Source organism: Palaemon carinicauda, chromosome 41 (assembly GCF_036898095.1).
Source record: "Palaemon carinicauda isolate YSFRI2023 chromosome 41, ASM3689809v2, whole genome shotgun sequence".
NCBI classification, from domain to species: domain Eukaryota; kingdom Metazoa; phylum Arthropoda; class Malacostraca; order Decapoda; family Palaemonidae; genus Palaemon; species Palaemon carinicauda.
Genome location: NC_090765.1, coordinates 44706584 through 44725806, shown reverse-complemented (window position 1 = coordinate 44725806; position 19223 = coordinate 44706584). Strand labels below are relative to the sequence as shown.

General features: G+C 42.2%; 1 protein-coding gene across 1 annotated transcript in view; it reads left to right on the top strand.

Moving 5' to 3' along the window:
- Nle (notchless) overlaps positions 1–19223 on the top strand; it is an 83194-nt gene that overhangs the window by 55976 nt on the left and 7995 nt on the right. Inside the window, exons 6-11 of the mRNA XM_068364599.1 lie at positions 165–271; positions 562–717; positions 839–946; positions 9029–9161; positions 9358–9495; positions 19033–19150. Coding sequence (XP_068220700.1) covers positions 165–271; positions 562–717; positions 839–946; positions 9029–9161; positions 9358–9495; positions 19033–19150 — 760 coding nt within the window. The remainder of the gene's footprint in view (positions 1–164; positions 272–561; positions 718–838; positions 947–9028; positions 9162–9357; positions 9496–19032; positions 19151–19223) is intronic.

Here is a 19223-nt window from a genome sequence, read left to right as displayed (position 1 = left end):
TTTTCTAGGCTTTGAACAATGTCATATTCTTGTCGTAAGAGAATTTGGTCATAATGCTAAGTACTGTGAAAGTATTATATCTAGGAAATTCAAAAAGAATGATAAGCAGATCTTTGATTGCATCTTAGTTTGTTTTTATCTTGTAAATATCTTTGTATTTACAGCTCACCGACATTGGGTATTGATCACAGCTTGGTCTCCTGATGGGTTGCATTTAGCATCAGGCTGTAAAACTGGTCAAGTTATTGTCTGGGACCCAAAAACTGGAAAGGTATTATTTTGAAAATATGAATGTCACCATTTAATGTATTGATTCTCTCAGAATATTTTTTAAATCCAGTAAAGCAAGCTGTAATGTTTTTTTTTTTTAAATTACTTTGAAACATACTGTAATTATATTAATATTTATAGAATTATAATTTTCTTAAGAATTATATGCAGCAATTTTTTTTTTGTGGGTTGTCTCTCTTTTATACCTTGTGAATTATTAAAAAACCTTGTAACAATGATAACCTTTTTGTACATGCTCTAGTGTTAAGCTAATTTGTATCTTATTTACAGGCAGTGCGAACATTATCAGGGCACAAACAGTGGATTACAGCTCTGTGCTGGGAACCCCTTCATTTATCTGACCATCCACAGTGTTCAAGGGTAGCTTCATCAGGGAAGGATGGAGATATTCGAATATGGAACATACAAACTGGTTCATGTGAAAGGGTAATGATGCATTTCAACTTTTCTTGTGGTTAAACTTTTTTAATTGACATTTGATGAAACATCACCACATAAACTTTCTTATTCGTGTCTTGCATTCATTGTTGTTTTTTTATATTTACAGGTGCTGTCAAATCATGTCAAAAGTGTTACAGCACTGAGATGGGGAGGTGAGGGGTTAATATTCTCTGCTTCACAGGATAGGACCATTAAAGTGTGGAGAGCATCTGATGTAAGTTTTTTATTATTCTAATTTAAAATTAGAATTACTGACATCATTATAATAGTATCGTGCCATATATACAATTAAGAGGGCCTCTTGAATATAGTACCCTACTTTTTCAATATTAATCTTACCCGATAATCATGTAGCTGTCAACTCCGTTGCCCGACAGAATTCTACGGAAGGGATACGCCAGCGATCGCTATACAAGAGGGGGGTGTACTCACAAGCGCCACCTGTGGCCAGGTACTGCAGTACTTCTTGTTGACACCACCTCAATTTTTCCTCTGTCGTGCTTCCAGCAAGACGTTCATGGATACGCTTATAATTTTGGAGTTTTTTGCTCACGATTTGGTGATGTATTTGCTCTAGAGTTTAGCTTTCGCTATTCAGGAAGTTTTATCATTAGCTTAGCTAGCTTTTGGAATTAATTTGATTAATTATGGTGACGAAGAGAGTATGAACTCTCTTTCACTTTTAAATGGCTGACCCTTCCCTTAGACGGAAGTGTTGGTGTCTAAGAGAGTATAGACTCTCTTTCTTAATTTTGCTTAACAAAAGTTTTAGATTTATTTTATATCTCTCCGCCTTTTATAGGCCTCTTCGATTAACTTCCTTTTATTATAAACTTATTAAAATTAATTTTTATATTTGTTTATATTCGACCTTTCCTAATAGTAGGCGGTCTTTTCTTGGTATCGAAGTTAATTAACATTGAGCCCGTCATTTCGGTTTTACCTGTTAACATATTATGCTATTTTAATGTTTTTGAAAGAATTTCTTTGATAGTCTCGTACTGTTTTCAAAGTTGAACTAACGTTTTGTATTGTCTCTGCAGTTGTTGACGTTCAGAACGTTCAACTTGCGCTCTATCGTTACGATAGAGAGAGAATTTTCACGGTGTCACGTTGCAGTAAGAGTAACCGTTTCTAGCGTTTTGTTCATTCTTTCTTAGATTAATGGTTTTAATTCTAATAAAGGAACTTTTTATTTGGGAAATTTTTCAGTTTTTTTCCTTTAACAATAATATGTTTTAACGATATATATGATTGGGCTCTTCTCTCAGGTTCTAAGTCTAGAGAGAGAGAGAGATAGAGACGGAGGGGGAGAGAGCTGGATAAACGTTTCGTTCAAGCGAGTAACGTGGTTATCGTTTTTGCTCTTCTCCCTAGTCTCTTTAGGGGAAGAAGGTAAACGTTTCTAGAGTTTTATTCTTGTTCTCAAGCTTTATGCGGTGAGAGATTTTAAACGTTGTTTATTTGATCTAGTGTTTAGTCTCTTTCCAGCCACTGAATTATTTATCTTTCATTAGATTTTTCTGTTACATTGTAATTCTGTTTTCGCAATTACTAACTTTTAAGGAAGGATAGAATTGCGTGTTTCAGGTACAAACCACTTAAAGTTTCGAGTTCAGTGAAATAAGTGCAAACAGAAAATCAAAAGTGATAAGTGATTAGCGCAAAGTGTGTCAGTGTTGTGCGTGAGGGTTCTTCTGTGCGTGCCAGTCGTCCTCCCAGTCCGGGACCTCTTGCAAGCTCCCAAGCCCAGGGGAGAAGCAATGTCGAAGGGCAAAAGGGTTCGGCAGGCCTTGATCGGCGCACAGAAGTATCCTCGGTGGTTGCGGGCGTGTCTTACAGAGACCGTCACTCCCACCCGCAGACGATTGAGCCCTTATTTTGCTCGTCTGCAGAAGAAATTTCGGGGAGAAAACGCTGGACTCAGGTCTCAAGACCTCTTAAACGTAAAGTCCAGACCTCTAGAGTTCAACAACCCGGATGCAGTCATTGGGTTAGCTCTGACTCTCCGCAGTCATCAGGTGACTGCACACCTCCTAAGAGAGGTAAGGCGATGCCTCAACAGACCTCATCTTCTGTTAAGGCTTTGCCTCAACAGACCTTATCGTCTGTTGATCCCAAGATGACTTTGCTGCAGTCCATGCAGTCGCAGCTTGTGGTCTTAATGCGTGAGTTTCAGGCTGAGAAGGTTACGCCTTCTCCTGCGAGCGCTCCGCCTCACCGCAGTCCAGTCTGCCAGGCGTACGAAGTTGAGGTTCCTCAAGCTACCTTACCGCGTTCGGAGTTGCCAATTACCAGCGTTGTGCAGCAACCTCAACCTTCCTTAAGGCAACCTCAACAATGGGAGCAGGAGTCTTATGCCTTGAGGCAAGATTTTCTTACAGTTAGACCATCTTCGAGGCAACAACCTCTTGAGGTACGACAACCTCTACCATCCTTGAGGCAGCCACCTCAGCTCTCGCAGCTGCTACCTCAACTTTCCTCAAGGCGAGAGCCTCAACTCTTGAGGCTAGCTCCTCAGGAACCTCAACTCGTGAGACAGGAACTGCGTTCTGTGCAGCCGCTACCTCAACTCTCGCAGCTCACACCTCAAGAACCTCAACCCTTGAGGCAAGCGCAACTCTTGAGGCAGGAACTTCATGCTATGAGTCAGCCACCTCAACGCATGCATCTGCCACTTTCTCCTCAACTTGAGCCTCTTCCCATTCAACTTTGAAATAACAAATGACAATAATAACACCTCATTACTTTCATAACTTGCATTTGTAATCATATACATGTATGCCTACACAAACATTATGATAATGGAGGTTATTCGTATTACTTAAATAAAAAAATATATATGTTTTCCTTGCAATATATTTTTAACAAAATCGCAAAATATGGCAAAAAGATCTTCAAAACAAAAATGAATCATGAGTTATGAATGTAATGTAAATTTTATGTTGATATTAAAACCCCTTGCAAGCATGCATGAAATAATGCAGTGTTGCCAACAGGGCGAGTTTCCCCTTCCTGAGGTGAAGTAGATTATAGTACGTATATTTAGTGCAGCTTAATTCTACGATTAGCCGGCTATCAAATTCATCAACAAAACAGTCTAATTCAATTCCCTCGGCACGTGCACTTTCAATAGACAGTAATGCGATATTACTCAATCTAGCACTGGTCATGGAATTTCTGAGAAATGTTACACGCCATGCAACATGCTCTGCTTACCTTACAGCATGCTCTACATACAGCATGCTCTGCATACAGCATGCTGTGCATACAGCATGCTCTGCATACAGCATGCTCTGCATACCTTACCGCATGCTTCTCAGTCACACATCTTTGGTTGTTGCCAACTCACTAGACTGTCAAGCAGTTTCATAACGTTGCCTTCTAGTCTGCTGCTTTTGCACCAGTGAAACCCTCACTGAGAGAACTTAGGTTTTCTCGGATATGGTCCCTGTAGATGAGAAAGTGCTTTTCTCCCTCCTTCTGATATTCCCTTGAGGACTCTGTCATTTGGAGAGGAGCCTTTAGCTGCGTAGCCCCCTATGGACTTTTATTTAAGCATAACATGCTTCCAGGGAAGGTAATGGTTCCACTTCAGTCGCTAACCCCGTCTGTTACCACACCTGCTCCCATAGACCTTGATCTGTGTTGCAAGACATGCAGTCCAAGCTTAGTCCTTGTTAGAGGATTTTTTTGTTTACGGAGTCAGTGTGTCACTGGGAAGACGTTCAACAACCAGCAGAAGTGACTTGTTGTGACGCAGTGCGGCAACCTCAGCAACCCGATAAGGAGTTGTCTGTACGACCCAGACAGTCTAGACAGCTTCGGGTTGTCACTGTACTTCCTCGCTTCCCCATGGTTGACAGTTCACAGACTGTGCAGCAGTACCATGATCTTGTGTCCGGCTCCGTCAGACGACTGGCTTTTAAGAGCTCCCATAAGTCGTCTCTGTCTGGAGATTCTCAGATGGACTATGGATCTGACCAAGGAACTGGGCCTTATGGTCAATTTTGAGGAGTCTCAGCTCGTCCCATCCCAGACCATTGTCTACCTGGGTATGGATCTTCAGAGTCGAGCTTTTCGGGCTTTTCCGTCGGCCCCAAGGATCTTCCAAGCCCTAGAATGCATCCAGAGCATGCTGAGAAGGAACCGATGCTCAGTCAGGTAGTGGATGAGTCTAACAGGGACACTTTCATCGCTGGCCCTGTTCATCGTGTTAGGGAGACTCCACCTCCCCCCCCCTTCAGTATCATCTAGCTGCTCACTGGATAAAGGACATGACGCTAGAGACGGTCTCAGTTCCTGTTTCCGAAGAGAGGAGGTCTTCTCTCGCGTGGTGTAAGAACAGCTTTCTTCTCAAGGAAGTCTACCTCTGGCTGTTCAGAAACCCGACCGCCGTCTCCTCTCGGACGCATCAGACACGGGCTGGGGTGCGACTTTGGACGGACAGGAATGCTCGGGAACATGGAATCAGGAGCAAAGGACACTTCACATCAATTGCAAGGAGTTGTTGGCGGTTCTTCTGGCCTTGATAAACTTCAAGTCCCTCCAGCTTAACAAGGTGGTGGAGGTAGACACTGACAACACCACAGCCCTGGCTTACATCTTCAAGCAGGAAGGGACTCTTTCGTGGAAGTTGTTCTAGATCGCAAGGGACCTCCTCATCTGGTCAAAAGATCGAAAGCTCACGCTGGTAACGAGGTTCATTCAGGGCGGTATGAATGTCATGGCAGATCACCTCAGCCGGAAGGGTCAGGTCATCCCCACAGAGTGGACCCTTCACAAGAATGTTTGCAGCAGACTTTGGGCCCTGTGGGGTCAGCCAACCATAGATCTGTTCGCTACCTCGATAACCTAGAGACTCCTGTTGTATTGTTCTCCGATTCCAGACCCAGCAGCAGTTCACGTGGATGCTTTTCTGCTGGATTGGTCCCATCTCGACCTGTATGCATTCCCGCCGTTCAAGATTGTCAACAGGGTACTTCAGAAGTTCTCCTCTCGCAAAGGGACACGGCTGACGTTGGTTGGCTCCGCTCTGGCCCGCGAGAGAATGGTTCATAGAGGTACTGCAATGGCTGGTCGACATTCCCAGGACTCTTCCTCTAGGAGTGAACCTTCTACGTCAACCTCACGTAAAGAAGGTACACCCAAACCTCCACGCTCTTCGTCTGACTGCCTTCAGACTTTCGAAAGACTCTCAAGAGCTAGGGGCTTTTCGAAGGAGGCAGCCAGAGCGATTGCCAGAGCAAGGAGAACATCCACTCTCAGAATCTATCAGTCTCAAGGGGAAGTCTTCCGTAGCTGGTACAAGACCAATGCAGTTTCCTCAACCAGTACCACTGTAACCCAGATTGCTGACTTCCTGTTACATCTAAGGAAAGTAAGATCCCTTTCAGCTCCTACTCTCAAGGGTTACAGAAGTATGTTGGCAGTGGTTTTCCGCCACAGAGGCTTGGATCTTTCCACCAACAAAGATCTGCAGGACCTCCCTAGGTCTTTTGAGACCTCAAAGGAACGTCGGTTGTCCACTCCAAGCTGGAATCTAGACGTGGTCCTAAGGTTCCTTATGTCATCAAGATTTGAACCTCTCCAATCAGCCTCTTTTTAGGACCTCACATTAAAAACTCTTTTCCTCGTGTGCTTGACAACAGCTAAAAGAGTAAGTGAGATCCACGCCTTCAGCAGGATCATTGTTTTCACATCTGAAACGGCTACATGTTCCTTGCAGCTCGGTTTTTGCTAAACGAGCTTCCTTCACGTCCTTGGCCTAAGTCGTTCGAGATCCCAAGCCTGTCCAACTTGGTGGGGAATGAACTGGAGAGAGTACTTTGCCCAGTTAGAGCTCTTAGGTACTATCTTTAAAGGTCTTAACCATTACGAGGACAATCAGAAGCCTTATGGTGTGCTTTCAAGAAACCTTCTTTTCCAAGGTCTAAGAACTCAGTTTCTTACTATTCAGGCTTCTGATTAGGGAAGCACATTCTCATCTGAAGGAAGAAGACCTTGCTTTGCTGAAGGTAAGGACACATGAAGTGGGAGCTGTGGCTACTTCAGTGGCCTTCAAACAGAACCGTTCTCTGCAGAGTGTTATGGATGCAACCTATTGGAGAAGCAAGTCAGTGTTCGCATCATTCTATCTCAAAGATGTCCAGTCTCTTTACGAGTACTGCTACACCCTGGGACCATTCGTAGCAACGAATGCAGTAGTAGGCGAGGGCTCAGCCACTACATTCCCATAATCCCATAACCTTTTAACCTTTCTCTTGAATACTTTTTATGGGTTGTACGGTCGGCTAAGAAGCCTTCCACATCCTTGTTGATTTGGCGGGTGGTCAATTCTTTCTTGAGAAGCGCCGAGGTTAAAGGTTGTGATGAGGTCCTTTAGTATGGGTTGCAGCCCTTGATACTTCAGCACCTTAGAGTTGTTCAGCCTCCTAAGAGGAACGCTGCGCTCAGTAAGGAAGACGAACTTATTTAAGGCAGAGTAATGGCTCAAGTCGACTTCCTTACCAGGTACTTATAATTTCATTGTTATTTTGAATAACTGATAATATGAAATACGGGATACTTAGCTTCTTGATATACATGTACACTGGTTTTCACCCACCTCCCTGGGTGTGAATCAGCTACATGATTATCGGGTAAGATTAATATTGAAAAATGTTATTTTCATTAGTAAAATAAATTTTTGAATTTACTTACCCGATAATCATGATTTAATTGACCCACCCTTCCTCCCCATAGAACCAGTGGACCGAGGAAAAATTGAGGTGGTGTCAACAAGAAGTACTGCAGTACCTGGCCACAGGTGGCGCTTGTGAGTACACCCCCCTCTTGTATAGCGATCGCTGGCGTATCCCTTCCGTAGAATTCTGTCGGGCAACGGAGTTGACAGCTACATGATTATCGGGTAAGTATATTCAAAAATTTATTTTACTAATGAAAATAACATTTTTATAACTATAAAGTTTAAAGAAAATAAGCTTAGTGTATGCATGAATGACATCCTCATGGTACCTGAGAGTGGTTCCTATGTGTATGTAAATCATTCATCCTTTAAATAGGGACATATTTTCATTGGTCCTGTAACAGCCATTGAGTCGTTAACATGGTGGTAGATTAACGACTGGTGGTGTGTGGGGGAAGCCCTGCCCACCTGTGTGTCTAGAAGAGCCACTTTTGCCTTAAGTTGCAACAGATACTTCAGTTTCAACTGATGGATCTTTTTTCTCATGTTAGTTTAGCTTAATTCTTGGTTTTTTTAGGTTTGTGAGAGCTTTTATTTGTATGCGGAAGCATACCAGAAGGTAAGCATGTGGTGAAGTGAATTTTGTTCCTAATAGGATACAAATCTTCAAACCCTGCATGTACAAGATAGCACACCTTTTTGAGTGGGTGACTGTAAGCTGCCTCTTTCTTTATAGAGTGTTGTTCTCACTTTTCCGATCAGGCAGATGATGATTTCAGTGTAACTCATCTTTCTTCATGGTAATTTCTTAGCCTCGGAAGGAGTTACCAATTCAAGCTGAGTGTACTTTGGTTTACATGGCACAGACTGTTCCCTGAATGATGATCCCTGTGTTGCAGTGTCGATAAGTGTTCCTAGTGCTCCACTTACAAAAAATTCTCCGGTGTAGTGTTTTGTGTCATGGCAGAGATCTTTTGTAGATTCCTACTCAGACCATGATTCTTCTGTTAACATTAAGGAAAAATGGATAGCGAAGGGAAGATCCTTTTCAAGTCAGTTTGCTGGCTGAGGGCCTAATATCTGCTACATTCGTATTATTAGATGCTAGGAGATCTTCTGTATGGAACCACAAAGGATGAAATACCCAGGAAAGAAAAGAACCTTCCAGTTTTGCTTTTGTGGACTTCCTCCCACCAGTTAGTGAGTTTTCATATTTTAAAAGATAAAAAGGTTGTATTTTTCATAGCTATACAAACTTGACTCCTTTAAATTCAATTTCCCACTTCAACTACCCCTCTCAGTCCTAGGACAAAAGGGGCTATTGTTTATCGGGAATTTGGGTGCAGCTTTCCCCTCCCATCACCTGTTGTTACCCAACTAGCATTTTGATGATTTAATGGCTGTTGCAGCACTGTTGAAGTAATATCTATTATAAAGTGTTCAGGTTTGAGTAGATAGGAAAATGGAAATTACTTAAAAAATTTTATATTTAACTTGCTCTGTAAATGTTGATGTGTAGGAAAATTTTTGCTGCTGTAATATTTAAGTTTGCTTTTGTATAAGAGTTGAAAATATGAATTCTTGACCTTTGAATTATTTTTGTTGCAGGGTGTTTTGTGCCGAACATTGCAAGGCCATGGACATTGGGTTAATACTTTAGCCTTAAACACTGACTATGTATTGCGAACTGGGGCATTTGAGCCTCAAGCTTTGATGAAACCCAGACCAGAATTTCTTCCAGGTAAGAAATGTTATTAGATTTCACTAAGTGGAACAGAATTGCTTCTTTCTATAGTGAGTAGGTTGCTTGAAGAAAATTCAAATTTTGACAAATGGCGGTAAAGTTGTCAAACGAACATTATTCCATATCGCTTTTTTTTAGAGTGATATTTTACATGTAATTTTTAATCTTTTACATGTACTTTATATATTTCTAGATGAAGAAAAGTTAGCCTGTGCAGAAAACCGCTACCAGGCAGCATTAAAGTGTGCTGGAGGTGTTGAAAGATTAGTGTCAGGATCTGATGATTTCACATTATTTTTATGGGAGCCCTCTAGAGAAAAGAAGCCTATAGGTAAGTGCTTTCCAATTTTACTTCTTAGGTTATAGGTTATTGACGAATTCGTATCAATACTTGCTAGTCTTGCTCTTGTGTATGCTTTTGTCACATTTAGCTTATATATGTATGGGGAATGATAATTTTACATCTTAGGGAAGGGCTCACCACTGGTTAGTAAATAACTAATTTATTGTTGAACATGTCCTTATCATCCTCTGTGGTTAGTTAGATTACTGCTAAAAGCCCATCTTACACGTGCCAAAGTCTATTCAGTCAATCTCTAAAAAAATATTGAAGCCTAATTTCTCAAAACATGAAATCTCCTAAGAAAAGGGGCTGCTACTTTATTTAATTTTATAGCCTACAATCTGTACCTTTACTTTTATAGAATATAAAAAACTTTCTTTTTGAAAATAGTCACCTTTAAAAGTAACTTCTTTACATTTATAAAGTATTACTTGAAAAATTTAAATTCTGAGAGAATTTCCAATATACAACATTTTTCAATATTAAACTTAGCCGGTGATCATATAAGGTGCAACTCTGTTGCTCGACAGAAAAACCTACGGTCAAAATACGCCAGCGATCGCTATGCAGGTGGGGGTGTACATCAACAGCGCCATCTGTCGAGCAGGTACTTAGTACTCCAAGTAAACAAAGAACCAATTTTCTCTCTGTCGGGCTACCGGCAAGACCTACTAATACGCTGTTACTAACTGGATTTGTTTTCACAACTATTTGGTGAAAACACTATTCTAGTTTTGAGCTTTCGCTATGCAGGGGTTTTATCTTCATCTCAAAACTTGAACTCGTTTTGGATAGATTTAATTATGGTGACAAAGAGAGTATGGACTCTCTTTCACTTTTAAATGGCCGATCCTTCCCTTAGACGGAAGTGTGTTTAGGTTTTTAGTAATTTTGCTTAACACGTCATAGATCTATATATTTTATATCTCTCCGCCTTTATTAGGCCTCTTCGATTAACTTTCCGTTTATTATAAACATATAAAAATAAATTTTTATGTTTTGTTTATATGCGACCTTTCCTGATAGTAGGCGGTCCTAACTTGGAACCGAAGTTAATCAACGTTGAGCCCGTTATATCGTATTTAGCCTTTAAAGAATTTAAAACTTTTTAAATTTAATGTTTTATGAAAGAATTTCTTTGATAGTCTTCGTACTGTTTTCAAAGATGAACTAACGTTTAGTTTTTTAGACTACGCAGTTGTTGACGTTCAGAACGTTCAACATGCGCTCTATCGTTACGATAGAGAGAGAGTGTATCACGGTTTCACTTTGCAGTAAGAGTAAATCGATTCTGACGTTTCGTTCATTCTTTCTTAGCTTAAATGTTTTAAATTCTAAATTAAAGGAACTTTTTATTTGGAAAACCTTTCAGTTTTTTCCTTTAGTCAAATAACATGTTTTTTTTGACGATATATAATTGGGCTCTTCTCTTAGGTGCGAAATCAAGAGAGAAAGAGAGAGAGAGATAGAGACGGAGGGAGAGAGAGGAGAAAAAAACGTTCCGTTCAAGCGGGTAACGTTGTTCTCGTGTTAGGCCTACTCTCCTCCCTAGTCGCTGTACGGGGAAGAAGGTAAAACGTTTCTAGGGTTTTATTCTTGTCCCCAGGCTATGTGCGGTGAGAGATTGTAAACGTAGTTTATTTGAACTAGTGTTTAGTCTCTTTCCCAGCCACTGAATTCTTTATCTTTATATATGTTTTCAGTTTTTTGCTAGTATTAATGAGCTGCATTTTACGACTGTTTTCGCAATTACTACCTTTTAATAAGGGTAGAATTGCGTGTTTCAGGTAGAAATCAGTTAAAGTTTCGATTTCAGTGAAATAAGTGCAAAACAAAATCGAAGTGATAAAGTGATATGCGCAAAGTGTTACAGTGTTGCGTCCGAGGGTTCGTCTGTTCGTGCCTGTCGTTCACCTAGTCCGGGACCTCTTGCAAGCTCCCAAGCCCAGAGGAGAAGTAATGTCGAACGACTTATGGGTTCGTCAGGCCTTGATCAACGAACAGACGTTTCCCTCCGTGGTTTCGGGCGTATCTACCCAAGATCGCCCCACCCACACAAAGACGAGAGAGCCCATTTATTTCTCGTCTGCGGAAGAGGTTTCTCGTAAGAAACCATGGACCAAGGTCTCGCAGCTTATTAAGCGCAAGTCGGTCCCTTCCGCGCAAGTCCAACGGCCCAGTTGTAGCCACTGGGTCAGTTCGGACTCGCTGCAGTCTTCCGACGACTGCTCACCTCCTAAGAGAGGCAAAGCGGTACCGCATCAGGCAGTCACACCGTCTGTTGCCGCACCTGCTCCTGTAGACCCTAAGTGGTCTTTGCTGCAGACCATGCAGTCTCAGTTAACGTCATTGATGCGGGACTTTCGTGCGGAGAAGGTTGACACTGCACCAACCTCTAGCCTACAACCAACACGGTTGTGCGTCCTGTGGACGCTGAGGCGACCTTCTGCCGCACTCCAGCTGAGAGAGTCCCGCCACCCATGCGTTCCAGTGTACCCTGCCAGCCACATGTTGACGTTCAGTAACGCACGGAACCTTCCGTTGACATTCGCGAGGTACAACAACGGTCTAAGTTGTTTTGTTTTGACGCGGTGCGTCAACCTCCGCATTCTAGAGTTGTTTTGACTGCTCAGTATAGGCAGTCAAAGCAGTCTCGAGTGAACACTGTATGTCCTCACGCACCTGTTGTGGTTGACAGTTCAGTTGTTGACAGTTCACAGACTGTCAAGCAGTTACATGACGTTGCCTTCTGGTCTGCTACTAATGCACCAGTGCTGTATGTCCTCACACACCTGTTGTGGTTGACAGTTCAGTTGTTGACAGTTCACAGACTGTCAAGCAGTTACATGACGTTGCCTTCTGGTCTGCTACTAATGCACCAGTGAGAGACTCACTGAGATAACCTAGCTTTTATCGGACAAGGTTCCTGTAGATGAGAAAGTGCTGTTCTCCCTCCTACTGATATTCCCTTGAGGACTCTGTCGTTTGGAGAGGAGCCTTAAGCTGCTTAGCCTCCTATGGACTTTAATTAAATCATGATGATTTTTTAAGGATCTTCGTCCGGATCTTGTAACTGCTGCTCCTCGTTCGCCTAACGTCCGAACTTACACTAGGCCTAGCTACTTCGAAGCCGTTGTTTTTAAGCTAGTGCTCTCTCGCTCTCCTAGAGAGCTTTACGTTGGCTAGGCGACTGGTTTATCACCAGGAGGAGTTTTAGGGATACAGCCTTTGATTTCCCTTCTTTTAAACTGGCTTATAGAGCGAGAGTCTGATAGGACACGAGAGAAGTTCTCGGCTTGGGAGTTCATGCCTCTGCCCAGATAGACTTCTCAATTCTGGTAGACTCGCCCTGGCGCCTAGCCAGGAGACGCTCCAAGTTGTTTTCGGGTCAACTTCTCAACTTTTGTCGAGCCCTTGAAGTTTTGCTGTACTATTATGTCACACATAACAAGGCTTTCAGGGATGGTAAATGGTTCCGCCTCAGTCGCTAACCCCGTCTGTTGCCACACCTGCTCCCGTAGACCCTAAATGGGCTTTGCTGCAAGACATGCAGTCCAAGCTTGCGTCCTTGATAGAGGACTTAAATGCGGAGAAGAACCTTCTGGCCAACAACCTTCCAACCGGTTGGTTGTGCGCCCTGTTGACGCTGAGGTAACCTACTCGCGTCTGCCAGTTGAGGTGGTTCCTCCTTCTGGCCAACAACCTTCCAACCGGTCGGTTGTGCGCCCTGTTGACGCTGAGGTAACCTACTCGCGTCTGCCAGTTGAGGTGGTTCCTCCACCGATGCGACCCAGTGTGGGTTGCCAGTCGCACGTTGACGTTAAGCGACGCTCGGAGGTGGTTGTTGACGTTCAGGACGTTCAACAACCAGCAGAGGTGACTTGTTGTGACGCAGTGCGTCAACCTCAGCAACCCGGTAGGGTGTTGACTGCACAACCCAGACAGTCTAGACAGTTTCGGGTTGACGCTGTACTTCCTCGCGCACCCATGGTTGTTGACAGTTCACAGACTGTGCAGCAGTGCCATGATATTGCGTCCGGCTCCGTCACGCATCCACCAGTGCGACCGGATTCAGCGAGTCAGACGTTGCCCACTCCGTTGCCATTTCCCCATCAGTTTCGGATGAGGAACCCTCTGATGAGGACGTTGCTGAACAAGACGATCAGCCCCCAGCCCTGCTATCCATCCAGAAGATGCTGAAGAAGGAACGCTGCCCAGTCAGGCTGTGGATGAGTCTGGTAGGGACACTGTCATCCGTGGATCAATTTGTGTCACTAGGAAGACTACTCCTCCGTCCTCTTCTATACCATCTAGCTTTTCACTGGAAAAAGGACAAGACGCTAGAAGCGGTCTCGATCCCGGTTTCCGGAAAGATAAAGTCTTGTCTGACTTGGTGAAAGGACTATATCAACCTTAGAGAGGGTCTTCCCCTGACTGTTCAGACTCCCAACCACGTTCTCTTCTCGGACGCATCGGACGTAGGCTGGGGTGCGACATTAGACGGTAGGGAATGCTCGGGATTATGGAACTCGAGTCAAAGGACAATGCATTTCAACTGCAAGGAGCTACTGGCAGTACGTCTGACCTGGAAAAGCTTCAGGTCTCTCCTTCAAGGCAAAGTGGTGGAGGTGAACTCGGACAACACCACGGCTTTGGCGTACATCTCCAAGCAAGGAGGGACCTACTCTCTGACATTGTACGAGATCGCAAGGGACCTCCTCACCTGGTCAAAAGGTCTAGACATATCACTAGTAACGAGGTTCATCCAAGGCAACTTGAATGTCATGGCAGATTGTCTCATTCGGAAGGGACAAATAATTCCAACAGAATGGACCCTCCACAAGGATGTATGCAAGAGACTTTGGGCCACCTGGGGCCAGCCAACCATAGATCTCTTCGCAACCTCGATGACCAAGAGGCTCCCAATATTTTGCTCACCAATCCCGGACCCAGCAGCAGTTCATATAGATGCCTTTCTACTAGATTGGTCACATCTAGATCTATATGCATTTCCTCTGTTCAAGATTGTCAACAAGGTACTGCAGAAGTTCGCCTCTCACGAAGGGACAAGGTTGACGCTAGTTGCTTCCCTCTGTCCCGCGAGAGAATGGCTCACCGAGGTACTTCGATGGCTAGTAGAGTTCCCAGAACACTTCCCCCAAGGGTGGACCTTCTACGTCAGCCACGAGTAAAGAAGGTACACCAAGGCCTCCACGCTCTTCGTCTGACTTCCTTCAGACTATCGAAAGACTCTCGAGAGCTAGAGGCTTTTCGAAGGAGGCAGCCAGAGCGATTGCTAGAGCAAAGAGAACATCCACCCTTAGAGTCTACCAGTCGAAGTGGGAAATCTTCCGAAACTGGTGCAAGTCAGTATCCGTATCCTCGACCAGTACCTCTGTAACTCAAATAGCTGACTTTCTCTTATATCTGAGGAAAGAACGATCTCTTTCAGCTCCCACTATCAAGGGTTACAGAAGCATGTTGGCATCAGTCTTCCGTCACAGAGGCTTAGATCTTTCCAACAATAAAGATCTACAGGACCTCCTTAAGTCTTTTGAGACCACGAAGGAGCGTCATTTGGTTACACCTGGTTGGAATTTAGACGTGGTACTAAGATTCCTTATGTCAGACAGGTTCGAACCGCTACAATCAGCCTCCCTGAAAGATCTCACCTTAAAGACTCTTTTCCTGATATGCTTAGCCACAGCTAAAAGAGTCAGTGAGATTCATGCCTTCAGCAAGAACATCGGATTCTCATCCGAAACGGCTACATGTTCTACAACTTGGTTTTCTAGCCAAACACGAGCTGCCTTCTCGGCCTTGACCAATATCGTTCGATATTCCAAACTTATCGTATGGTTGGAAATGAACTAGAAAGAGTCTTATGTCCTGTAAGAGCTCTTAAGTTCTATTTAAAAACCTTTACGAGGCCCGTCTGAAGCTTTATGGTGTTCAGTTAAGAATCCATCTTTGCCTATGTCAAAGAATGCTTTATCTTATTTTATCAGACTGTTAATACGAGAAGCTCATTCCCATCTGAATGAGGAAGACCAAGCTTTGCTGAAGGTAAGGACACACGAAGTTAGAGCTGTCGCAACTTCCGTGGCCTTTAAACAAAATAGATCTCTGCAAAGTATAATCGACGCAACCTATTGGAAAAGCAAATCAGTGTTCGCGTCTTTTTATCTTAAGAATGTCCAGTCTCTTTACGAGAACTGCTACACTCTGGGACCATTCGTAGCAACGAGTGCAGTAGTGGGTGAGGGCTCAACCACTACAATTCCCTAATTCCATAACCTTTTTAATCTTTCTCTTGAAATGTTTTATTATTGTTTTTGGGTTGTCCGGAAGGCTAAGAAGCCTTTCGCATCTTACTTGATTTGGCGGGTGGTCAAAGTCATTTCTTGAGAAGCGCCTAGATTAGAGGTTTTGATGAGGTCCTGTTGTATGGGTTGCAACCCTTGATACTTCAGATCCTAGGGGTCGCTCAGCATCCTAAGAGGATCGCGAGGCTCCGTAAGGAAGACGTACTTAAAAAGGCAGAGTAATTGTTCAAGTCGACTTCCTTACCAGGTACTTATTTATTTTATGTTTGTTATTTTGAATAACTGCTAAAATGAAATACAAAATACTTAGCTCATAATAATGTAAACATGTAATGCTGGTCTCTACCCACCCCCCTGGGTGTGAATCAGCTTATATGATCACCGGCTAAGTTTGATATTGAAAAATGTTATTTTTATTAATAAAATAAATTTTTGAATATACTTACCCGGTGATCATATATTAAAGGACCCTCCCTTCCTCCCCAATAGAGACCCAGTGGACCGAGGAGAAAATTGGTTCTTTGTTTACTTGGAGTACTAAGTACCTGCTCGACAGATGGCGCTGTTGATGTACACCCCCACCTGCATAGCGATCGCTGGCGTATTTTGACCGTAGGTTTTTCTGTCGAGCAACAGAGTTGCAGCTTATATGATCACCGGGTAAGTATATTAAAAAATTTATTTTATTAATAAAAATAACATTTTGTGTATAAGATTATATTTCATATGGTTTTTAAATGGTTGTGGTAGTCTATTTAAAACTCCCCTACCTAGCAATATGCTTGAGTGGGAGTTTGAGTCCTGCTCAAGCTCAATAGTTTTGTGTAGTGTCTACAACATCACTATCCTTGTGAGCCAAGGATGGGGGTGTTTTGGGGAGCCTATAAGTCTACCTGTTGAGTCATCAGCAGCCATTCCCTGGCTTTCACTGGTCCTATCTTGGGTGCTGATCTTATGAATATACAGTATGGTTAGTCTCTAGGCATTGTCACTGTCCCTTGCCTCTGTCATTCATGAGTAACCTTAATGTCATTAATATCATTCATTAGTAATCTTTAAACTTTTTAAAGGAAAAAATATGTTGAGAAACAATAAGTAGATAGAGTTTGAAGCAGCCCCAAAATAACATTATTTTGATGGCGCCAAGTCACCCTCCTTAACCCTATTAACTTGTCAATTTTCACCAAGGAACACCTCTCGTCACAGCTTTGGAAGGCTACTTTTAGCCTTGAGCCAGGTTTTCTGACTGAAGAGCATAACCTTTTCCTCCTTGTGTTAGTTGTTAATGCTTATGGATAGCTTCAAGCAGTCTTATCACTGAGAGACTGACATGACCCTTCTTATACGCGTGCCCCACATTAATATTTGAGGTCATGGAACAGAGATTTAACTTTCAAGACTGTCTTATTGATAGGAGTAGTTTTGGTATAGAGTTGGGGAGTTGCATAGACTCTTGTATTAGCCCAGAAGGTCTCATTAATTCTGTACTCAAATATGTGACCTAACCCAAAACCTGTTGACACATGATCCAGGTCCGAGACCTTCTCCATCCTCTCGCTTCATGAAAAGGACTCGATATCTCAGGCTTGAGTGTCGGTGACTTCACTAACACTGGCAGAGCCAAGAGAGAAATGACAAGCACATTCTCATTCAAGTTTTGTGAGACAATCAAAGATCATACACTTCGTTTTGAGGGGGTTGAGGTGCTTGCTCAAATTAGAGTTCATGAAATCAGGGTTATTAGTCCTATTTTTGACTGCGAAGAATCTTACTGCCAGACGGGATGGAGATTGGAAGGGCCAAACAACTTTCACAGCCTTCTATTGAATTAATTATAGCTTCAAGTCCTTCAACACTTTAGTTCTTGGCCTGCAGTGGGTGCTCAAGTAGTTATATAGCCAGCCCAGCTTCCATTCAGGACAGGAAGCATCTTTTCTATGGTAATATGTTTTGTTATAAGTCTGGAGGAAAGATAGAATGATTGGTTCATCAGCTAATTCTTTCCAAATGAATAACCACCCACAGGCCATCTTGTGCCAGGTATATCTTTTTAGAATGTCTCCCCTTCGGGGAAGAAAGATTCCTTAATTGACCATTTACCAGATATATAATCAATCTAAAATGAAACTATAGCCAACCAAGAGTTGGCTATAGAGTTGAGTTTTAGCTCTAATAGCAGATACCTAAAAAGGAAAGGAAAATATAGTGTGCACTGTACTATAAAATGCATCATTAAAATACATGCAGTATTGCATTTTGCTTATCATCAATAAGAAAACAATATACTTTCTCTCTAAAAGATTGAAATTTAATTTTATCATAACTTTATATTTTTAATATAATGGATGTTATTACAGGTTGAAAACTAATGGAATTAGAATTTCTATAAAATTTCTGATATCTATTCTATGAAATATTTGCACTTATTTCTTTAAAGCTCTTTAAAGATATCACACCATAACATTAATTACAGTATATTCATCTCTACTCAATATTTTTTTTTTATATTTATAATTGAAATATAATATGAATGACATTTCTTCCCATTTCAAAAACCAGTTTTCTGATGCCCTCTTAAGAATGCTGATCATGATGCACTTAGTTCCAACAAGATTAAGAGAAATTAGAATAGTGTGCCCGAGTGTACTCTCAAACAAGTGATCTCTACCTTAAAGTAGTGGTAGACCATGGTACAAAGGCTATGGCACTACCCAAGGGTAGAGAATAATGGTTTGATTTGATAGTGCCCTTCTTTTAGAAGAGCTGCTTACCATAGTTTAAGTCTCTTCTGCCCATACCAAGAGGAAAGTAGCCACTGAACAATTAAAATGTTGTAGTTAAATTCTTGGTAATCTCGGTGTTGTCAGATGTATGTGGACTGAGGAGCATGAGGAAAGAATAGGCCAGACTATTTGGTGTATGACACTATTGTCCTTGAATCCCCAAGCTTATTAAATGATATTGTGGGTCTCGTGGAATGGAAATAAGGAACTTAGAATCCCCAAACTTTGAGGATGACTGTAGATAAACACAGATATTTTAATTGTTATACATACTATACAGTATGTCCAGGTTAATATTATAGACAATATAGCTCCTGAATAAAATCATATAAAATATCAACTTAGTAAAAGGGTGAGCTAACATGTAATTAAATATTCTATATTTACACCATCTAATGAGGGTTTTTTTATTGCAGAAAGGATGACTGGACATCAGCAACTTGTGAATGATGTAAAGTTTTCTCCAGACACAAGACTTATTGCTTCAGCATCATTCGATAAAAGTATTAGACTATGGAATGGCCTTAATGGAAAGTATGTATTGCAGGCACCTTACAGTTTTTATACTTTGTGTTGAATTTTGTAATGTAAGCAATCATTTGAACCC